Here is a 9,361-nt window from a genome sequence, read left to right as displayed (position 1 = left end):
CCCAACCCGCCCATCGCCAACCCTCCCCGCGCCCGCCCATCGCCATCACCACCTCGTGCCCAGCCCCATCACCGCCCCCAGCCCGCCCCCATCACCGCCCCGTGCCCGCCCATTGCCATTATCCCGCGCGCAGGGGCGGGAGGCCGGGAAGGCGGTGCTGGCAGCGGGAGATGGCGGCGGCAGCAGCGGCGGAGCGCGCGTGCGAGGCGGCGGAGACCGAGTCGCACCTGAGCAAAAAGTGAGGGTGGGCGGGCAGGCGGGGCCGGGCCGGGGAGGTGAAGTTGAAGGTGAAGGTTAAAGTGAGGCGAGGCGAGTGTCCGGCTGACCCGGTGCGTGTCTCCGCCAAGGCACCCGGCGGAGCCCCATGCTGAGCCCCGTCGCCGCGCGGCTCCGCGGCTGGGCCTGGAGGGCCGCGCCCGCGCTCCGGTGGCGGCAGGCGCTTCATGACCGAAGCAGGTCGGTGCTTTGCGTCTGGCTCGGACCAGTTCTGTCCTCACGGAGTCCCGGACGGCGGGGTCGGGAGCGCGGCAGGAGCCTGAGTGCCCTGGGGAAACGGGCCGGACCGCGAAGGCGGCTTCGGGAACCTTCCGTTCGCCTGACCTCTTGCAGTGGGGACCTTGCCTTGTTTCACTTTCACGCTGCGTGGGGCTGCCAGGCTCATTGTAGTAAAATGGGTGTGGAATGCCCCTGGACGCTTAGGCGTTGTCTCTGTTGTTTAATTTCGCTTTCACTTTCCCTTTTCCTCAGTATTTGTATCGTAGGATATGAACTAAAAGAGTTCAAAGAATAAAATCTTAAAACGTGCTTAAGCATTATCTTGACTTTTGGGCAGATTAAGAGAAGTGACAGGGTTATTTGGCAGGATCCTGCCAAAATCTTACTGTGTAAATGTTTCCCTGTAGAAGTATCAGGGTACCTGCTACATCTGGTTTCTCTTTTGCAGTGAGCTGAAGAGACGTTTAAAGGCTGAGAGAAAAATAGCTGAAAAAGAGGCAAAGCAGAGAGAGCAAAGTGAAAAGGATTCAAATAAGCCTTCCTTGACTTCTGAGAATAATGCTGGAGCTGATGAGGAAAGCTTGGATCCAAATGTGAGCCTTGTGCTTATTGCTGTTCTGTGAATAAGTCTTATTGACTTAAATTTTATTTTTTTCTTCATGAGTAACAAAATGACTTTTCCTGTATAAGGGCAGCTGCATTTTGATTTGCACCCTGTAACATTTTCAGATTCTAATAAAATCGTTTGGTTTTGTTTGTTTCTGGTGACAGCAATACTTCAAGATTCGTAGCCATGCAATCCAGCAGCTGAAGGGCACCAGTGAAGATCCCTATCCCCACAAGTTCCATGTAGACTTATCTCTCTCAGATTTTATAGACAAGTACAGTCACCTGCAGCCAGGAGATCACCTGAAAGACATTACAGTGAGAGTGGCAGGTAAAGGCTTATATGGGATACAGAAATGTGTAAAGTCTTAGCTGCTTTTATTGATGGGTTGGTCTCTTTTTGAATTTTGCTGATCCTCAGTTGTGAAGTCTGTAGCAATGTTAAACGATTTGGGACATGTCCCTTCAGACTGAGTAGACCTGTGCAGCATCCCTTACAACTAGAAGATCAGATTGTAATGTGGGCTCCGGGACCTAAAGTGCATATGGTATTAACTTTGAGACTTAACTGCTTCTCTTTCACGGTCAGCAACAGTTTTGCTCTGCCTGGGCTTTCAGGATCGTGCCTGAAGCTCTCATGGCATGGGATTGGACTCAGTGGCAGTACTCCCGCTCGATGCTCAGTGCAGAGATGATGATTCTTTGTCTAAGTGATAATTCTGTGGCTTTTGTCCCTGTTTCCTTTCTGCTGGGGACTCTTTTCCTGATGTTCTGCATGCTTTGATATTTAGGTCGAATCCATGCAAAGCGTGCCTCTGGAGGGAAACTGATTTTCTATGATCTTCGTGGTGAAGGAGTCAAGCTGCAGATCATGGCAAATTCCAGGTAAGGAGAGGTATTCCCAGTAGCATTCTATACAGCACTGTGTTTTGGGGCCTAGAGATCTGTGTTTGAGTATTCTATTTCGTCTATGGGTTGGCTTAGGCAGCCAGAAAGTGTTATGCTTAGGATGTTGTGTTTGTCTTCCCTGCTGAGTAATTTTTTTTTGAGGGATTTGGTCTTGGGAGAGACTTGAGGACAGTTTGGAAGATTGAATTTTAAACAAACCTGCTTACATTTGTTTTGTAATTACAGCTTCTACAAATCCGAGGAAGAGTATTTCCTTGTTAACAACAAGCTACGTCGTGGGGACATTATTGGTGTAGAGGGGAATCCTGGGAAAACAAAGAAAGGGGAACTGAGTATTATTCCTTATGAAATCACTCTGTTGTCTCCATGCCTGCACATGTTGCCTCATCTTCATTTTGGCCTCAAAGATAAGGTACTTGTCATACCTGCCAGTCTTGGATGCAATTTGACAGAACATAGAAGGGTTTGGGTTGGAAGGGACCTTAAAGATCATTTAATTCCCACACCCCTGCCGTGGGCAGGAATGCCACAGATAGGACTGAATGGATGACCTTTGGTACCAGTTCATGTTGTTGGTCAACAAAGGAACATTAGTTTTGGTTTGATATTTTTTCCATCACGTTTTATCTAGTTTGTTCTAAGGGTATGTGTTCTTTTCAGGAAACTAGGTATCGTCAGCGATATTTGGATTTAATTCTTAATGATTATGTGAGGCAGAAATTTATAACCCGTGCAAAGATCATCACTTATCTTCGACATTTTCTAGATGAGTTGGGCTTCCTTGAGGTAAGGCTTCAGTGTTTATTTCTCTCCCAATACTGGAAGTGTTTAGAGCTTCTCAGCTTCAAGGGTGCTTTATATTCAGGCTTGTATGCAAAGTACTTACAGAGATAATTTAATTACCTTAGCATGATGTGTTTTATCAGTTTAATGTAGTGGGAGCCATTCCTTTCTTCTCTTTTTAAAGTTAAGACTATTCATCAGTTGGTGAGGTTATGACTTGGGAAAGTTTTATCAGTGTAGTACTCCAAACTACTGCTATTTTTTCCTTATTCCAGTACGTTAAGTGGAAACAACATCTTTGAAATGGTGTTTTGCTGCTGGAGATAAAAGCAGGGGTTACTTCCTGTGGGTAAAATTGGATTGCCCTGACCCATGTGCAGGAGCTTTCACTTGGCTTTGTTAAACTTCATTTTCAGCAGTGTAGAGAGAGGATTTTGTGGTAATGTCGTGGTGCTGTTCCTGGCTTTGGTAACAGCAGGTTCATGTTTGTACTTAATACGAATGGCTCTTGATAGCAACAGATCAGTTATATAATTTGTTTTTACTGACTACATGAAAGAAATACACTTCAGAATTGTTTGACTGTATTTTTCATATATTTCATATAGTGAAACGTCAGTAAGTGCAGTACAAAGATTTTTCATCAAAACTAGGTGCGGTTTGTTTGCTTGATCTGTGCAGTTCTGTTTTGGAAACAGATTTGATGAAAACAGGACAATTTTTGTTGTTATTTCACAGATTGAAACTCCTATGATGAATATAATTCCAGGCGGAGCTGTGGCAAAACCATTTATCACATACCACAATGAATTGGATATGAATTTGTATATGAGAATTGCTCCAGAGCTTTACCATAAGGTAGAGTGCAAGCCTCTCGTGGCTAAGTCTGTATTCTTCAAACTGTTTTAAAAAACTAAATGTAGTGCAAATGAGAGTTATTCTTGAAGAAAGATGGACTTGTCTCATTGTGCTGCAGTTGTGTGTGTTCGAGCTCTCTTTAAGGTCTTTTGAAAAAGTCAGTGTGTTTACTACAATTCCATTTTGTTTAGATGTTGGTGGTTGGGGGTCTGGACAGAGTATATGAAATTGGGCGTCAGTTCCGGAATGAAGGAATCGATTTGACCCACAATCCTGAGTTCACAACTTGTGAGTTCTACATGGCTTATGCAGACTACCATGACTTGATGGACATTACAGAGAAGTTGCTTTCAGGTGATGTATGCAGTATTAATAACAAAAGAGGAAGAATCTCTGGAAGAATTGCTTATTATGTGGCATACTCTTCTTCTAAACTCGAGGTTCCTTTTGTAGGGATGGTGAAACATATTACTGGGAGTTACAAGATCACTTATCATCCAGACGGTCCAGAGGGACAGGCGTACGAGATAGATTTTACCCCTCCCTTCCGGCGAATCAGCATGGTGTATGATCTGGAAAAGGCCCTGGGAGTGAAATTTCCACCGACTGAGTGTTTTGAAACTGAAGGTTAGATGCTGAATGTGAATGTCCTATAATTCTTCATTGGCAGAAAGTAGGCAAAAGAGGTAGGAAGTTCTCAGCCTGCAGTTTGTCAGCTGCATTTTTGAGGTAGTGCTAACGCATGGGGTTACTTCTCTGAGGTTTTCTCAGTTTACCCAAGAGTCCAGAAAGAAGCCTTAATACCTTGCAGACTTTGGCAGGATCTGACTCTTTTTGACTCTTCCTTTGTTGGGTATATGTGAAAGGATGTACTCAAGAGGTGTGATGTGGGGAGTTCCTGATCTGTTGAAGAGATACAACTTTTTACTTCTTGTTTCTTCTGTCTTTTGTGCAGTTGAGTTTCTGTGCCTGCAATCATAGCTTAGGTGTATGATTATTAGGGACTTTCTTCAAAATGTGCTTATGTGCTATTTTATTCCTGGAATCAGTAGCCGTAAGGAAAAATTCATACACTTCTTAGTGATTTTTTTTTTTCTTCCAATAACAATGTCCACAGTCATATGGTGGTATCAAATTTCTGAAGTATAACATAACTTATATTTTACTGTAAATTATTAAAGCGAGACACTATTTTTCTGGATTGACATTTAAGCCCATGGTTTTCCATGATGTTTACCATTAAGATCTTCTAAATCACTCTAAAACATGTTGAAGGATCTAGTAAGAACAAAAAATGATTGCTGGGGTGGCTTTTCTAATTTTTTGTTTACAATTTCAGAAACTCGCAAGTTCTTTGATAATCTTTGTGCAGAGAGAGACATTGAATGTCCCCCTCCCAGGACAACAGCCAGGCTTCTTGACAAAGTAAGTAAGGGTGCTGTTTTTATAATCCTAATGTCTTGAGGGTTTATCTGTATCAACAGAAGCCTCTTCAGAGAAGAAGTTTAGCTGGGAAACTGCGCTGAAGTGCATTTCAGCTATTGCTGTATTAGAGTGAGAAAACTTGCTGTGTCAAAATCTTCTTTTGTGTTTTGTACACTAACATGTAGTTTACTTATGTCTACTTAATTTGAGTGCTAGAGAATTTTAGTTTGATAGCTGGTGTCTTGTGGTTAAAGCAGATCTGCTTTATCTCATGTCAATTTTGTCTGTGAGATGTGTGTATCAGTATGTATCTTCCCAAACAGGTAGGCTTAGCATGGAGTTCTGTCAGCTGTACCCAAATATTGTCTGATAGCTGTTCTTCTGATGCTTTTCTTTTTGGCCTTTGCTGTAACATGCAAAGTGAATTATTATACAGTTTTTGCTGTGTCATTTTTCTTACTTGACTAGGACACACATTCTCTGTTAATGAAGACATTACCATGATCAGAAATTATTACTTGGGAAACTCTTTGAATTTATGGTACCACCTTCAGTAGCAAAGGGAAGAAATCAGGATGCTTTGTGAAGGCAGTGCTAGGAAAGTGATATTGTTTTTGTACTCTATGTAATTTTTTTTTTGTACTCTATGTAATTGTTTCACTTTTGTTTTCCCAGTTAGTTGGTGAATTCCTGGAAGTCACATGTATCAACCCTACATTCATCTGTGATCACCCACAGGTCATGAGTCCTCTTGCCAAATGGTAAGTGTATGAGTCACAGTCAGTATGTCATTCTTTTAAATCCTCTACTCCTATTTTATAAAAAAGAAAAAAAAGAAGTCACATATGTGAAAACAGAGATTTTGATGTTGTGTGCTAATTTGTGAATTCTGACACAAATCAAGGTTGGTTCCTGAGCTGTGAAACCCATCATCCAGGGAAAAAGCATGTCAAAGTTTTGACAGCTGTTAATGCCAAGTGTGCACAGTCCCCCATAGTAATGCATGTGCTCTTTGCTTCAATAAGTATGTTAATTTTAAGGTTTGGCTGTTTTGCCTTCTTCACACAGGCATCGCTCCCGTCCGGGACTGACCGAACGCTTCGAACTCTTTGTGATGAAGAAGGAAGTGTGCAATGCGTACACAGAGCTCAACGATCCCGTCCGACAACGGCAGCTCTTTGAGGATCAGGCCAAGGTATGATGTCTTGCTGATGCTGAATCAATGATACAGATGTGTGAGCAAAGAGTATTTCCTATGGCTCCTCCAAATCAGTCTTTGGTACCTACTGCTGAAAAGAGTTACTGCTTTGAGGCGAGTGTTGCTCACTCAAGTGAAAGCCTGTCATTAAAATTCAATTCCTCTTAAAGGAACCTTGCTCTCTAAGGTAAACAAGTCCAAACATTGCTGTTGATTAGGTTTTTTTAGTGCAGCTTTGTTGTGGAATATTTTCCCTTTTATTCTACCTAAAGTACTAATCTGGAAAAACACAAATGTGCAAAGTGTTTTCTGTGTCTTGCCTAGGTTGAAAGTTACTTTTCCCCAACTAAGTATTTACATAGTCATACAACATTATACTTTAAGTTCTTAAGTAAATTTTCATGTCCAGTAAGAGTTTGAATGCTGTTTAAGAAATAGTTTAATGTCCTGAACTGAGTTATTAATATTTTAAGTCGACTCACAGAATGGAGCTGCAGGTTGGAAATTATTAGCTTGCAAATTTATGTTGCTAGGTTTCTCTAAATAATAGACCTCTTAAAGGAGTGACTGAAACTCATTTTGTTATTACTTAGGTATACACAGCCATGAATGCATGCTTGTCCCCAAATGATTGAGGTCAGATGATGTGGTTTGCAGAAACAAAGCTGTCCTTTATACTGTCTCTAATTGCTTCACAGTGCCTGAGAGGATTAAACAATTGTCAGAGTCAGTAAAATAGACTTATGTTAACTAACTTACTTGATAGTAAATTTCAAAATGTTCAGTCAGAATGAATAATACTACAGATGCCTGTTATGTTTCATCTGTTGTATATACATTTACTGTAGCTGTCTCATGATTACAGTCAGACTTTGCAGATATAGGATTATATGTATTGAATGAAAATTTGCCTGAAAATTTAATGTTAAGGTGGAGAATGACAGTTTGCATTTCAAGCTTTCAGACAGAAAAGTTTGCTCTAAGTCTTTTGCAAAGTCTTCCTTGAAACTGGGCAAAAATGTTTGCTGTTGTTTTGACATGTTTGGCATTTTCTAAATTTGAGAAGGCCAGTCTGCTTTTTTATTATTATGACTTTTGTCACTTGGAGGCTGTCAGGGCATTAGTTACTATCTCAGTGTAGGGTTTTTTAATTTTTCTAAGTGAGAGGAAAAGGGCAGTCCCTAAATTTTGTTTCATGGAGCAGCTACTGATGATTCAAACAGTTATGCTTCTTAGTTGTTTCTGCAAACATTAAAGGAGGGGTTGCAAGCAATAAAGAACCTGAGAAGCTTTTAAAAGCAATTAATTCCGCTGTCATCTGCTGCTGTATGGCTTTGAAGATGGCTTTTACTGAAGAGCCTGGGCCTTTACCAGGAAAGGAGACTGACAGGTTGGAAAGGAACGGAGCCTGGAGCTGTTTGGGGAGCACCTGTCCAAGTGACTCCCACAGTTGTCCAGTTCCTTCATTTGTTACTCCACAGCTGTACAGGGCTTAGGTTTCATCAGCTCCATGGCTGCTACAAATACTAGTATTCCTCTTTTTTGGTAGAAGAAGTGGTGCTATCTAGCTCTGTACAATCCACCTTTTACTGTTAACTTCCTCATTTAGGCAAAAGCTGCAGGTGATGATGAAGCCATGTTTATTGATGAAAACTTCTGCACTGCACTGGAGTACGGCCTTCCTCCTACAGCCGGCTGGGGCATGGGAATTGATCGCTTGACCATGTTCCTTACAGACTCCAATAACATCAAGGTAAGCATTGGCAGTGGCAGTGCCTAACTGCAGGCTTTTCAGGGAGCAGGGAATGGCATTCTGCGAAGCTGGCCATCTCCTCAACAGTGACACAACAGTGCAGCCGTGTCAGAGGCCTGGAGAAGCACAGTCCCCCTGGGAAAAGCTCCTTCACTGTGCCTGCTCAGCTCTGGGGAGGCTGAGCTGGGCTGGGGCTGTTCTCATGAGAACTGTGTGCGGTGCTGACGCTGTCACTGTCCACAGGAGGTGCTGCTCTTCCCTGCCATGAAGCCAGAGGACAACAAGAAGGAGGCACAGCCTGAGCCCCCCGCTGAGGGCACCTCCGTGTGAGGCTCCAGACCACCACAGGCACCTCCGAGTGAGCGCGGGGTGGCGCGAACATAAATAAAGGCAACGCTCTTTGCACCCTGAAAAAGGTTGTTAATCCTGTTATATGCTTTTGCTTAATTTACCTGAGAAACTTGCCTGATATTAACGTTGTTGGAATCTTTCCTTGTCTGAGAAATTTGCCTGAGAATCCTATAACTTTTAAGGTAAGACACGTAGTTTGAAGATGTTGTTGTATTGCTTAAAAGCAGTAACCAATCAGAAACCAGCCTCCAAGGCTGTGAGACTACCCAACCAAGAACAAAGAACAGAAGAACCAGTTTCATGAGTTGGAAACGAGACAGCTGAAAGGGAACTGTTAAACACTATCTGCTAAATCTTTTATATTCCAAATTAAGCTTGAATTTATTAGTATAAGTTTTTTAAAGATTTTAATTTTTCTACTAACACTTTATTAGAAAACATTTAATAAAGAATTAACATAGAATTATGGTAGGCTAAAGTTATGTGTACAAGAACCTTTGATTTTGCTTAACTTGCTGGGAATTTTCTAACTTTTAGATAATAGGAACTGGGAAAGGAACATAACTTTTGCAAATAGATAGCATATATCTTCGAACTGACAAGTAACCAGTCACCTTCCAGCGTTGAAGTCATTTGAAAGGCTGTGAAACAAGTCATTTGAAGCGAGAAGATACAAGCAGTACAACGGAATTATTTATGGACTAAAAAGATGTATTTCCAAGAGACTGTAAATGTAATTAAATAAAAGGACGCTAGATGGGAGCAGAGACCGTGAAATAACGACAGCGATAAATATAGCGTGGGCGTGGATTAGGCGGGATTTAACATGTATGTGTAATGACTTGTGAAAAGAGAGGGTTATTGCTTTTGTGATGTTGTCGGAGCACTTAAGGGCGCGTTTATCCGCGGTGCACCGCAGTACTGTCAATAAAGGACGGCTGCTCAACACTGACAAAGTTCCGGCCTCGGGGTAAATCTTTGTT

At 42.1% G+C, this 9,361-nt stretch overlaps 1 protein-coding gene across 2 annotated transcripts; it reads left to right on the top strand.

Moving 5' to 3' along the window:
• The first annotated feature begins 88 nt into the window (after nt 1-88).
• On the top strand, nt 89-9,334 carry KARS (lysyl-tRNA synthetase). Of its 2 annotated transcripts, none has more exons than XM_027646744.1 (14): nt 89-238; nt 944-1,088; nt 1,267-1,432; nt 1,893-1,986; nt 2,236-2,422; nt 2,671-2,796; nt 3,532-3,651; nt 3,843-4,005; nt 4,105-4,278; nt 4,991-5,076; nt 5,752-5,837; nt 6,145-6,271; nt 7,884-8,027; nt 8,271-9,334. In XM_027646744.1, exons 1-14 carry the CDS (start codon nt 171-173, stop codon nt 8,355-8,357), a joined length of 1,773 nt encoding a protein of 590 aa, XP_027502545.1. In that variant the 5' UTR covers nt 89-170; the 3' UTR covers nt 8,358-9,334. The 2 variants fall into 2 exon arrangements, with proteins under 2 accessions (XP_027502545.1, XP_027502544.1); XM_027646743.1 differs by lacking the exon at nt 89-238 and adding an exon at nt 341-456.
• Nucleotides 9,335-9,361: the final 27 nt, after the last annotated feature.

The sequence above is a fragment of the Corapipo altera genome, unplaced genomic scaffold (genome assembly GCF_003945725.1).
Source record: "Corapipo altera isolate COAL_440 unplaced genomic scaffold, ASM394572v1 62, whole genome shotgun sequence".
Lineage (NCBI taxonomy): Eukaryota > Metazoa > Chordata > Aves > Passeriformes > Pipridae > Corapipo > Corapipo altera.
This window is presented reverse-complemented; position numbering and strand designations above follow the sequence as displayed.

Excerpts from the sequence above, each read along its gene's own strand:
- KARS (XM_027646743.1), top strand. The coding sequence starts at position 365 with ATGCTGAGCCCCGTCGCCGCGCGGCTCCGCGGCTGGGCCTGGAGGGCC. Across the intron at positions 5,838-6,144 it reads ATGAGTCCTCTTGCCAAATG|GCATCGCTCCCGTCCGGGAC; the intron begins GTAAGTGTATGA and ends TTCTTCACACAG. Across the intron at positions 6,272-7,883 it reads TCTTTGAGGATCAGGCCAAG|GCAAAAGCTGCAGGTGATGA; the intron begins GTATGATGTCTT and ends TTCCTCATTTAG.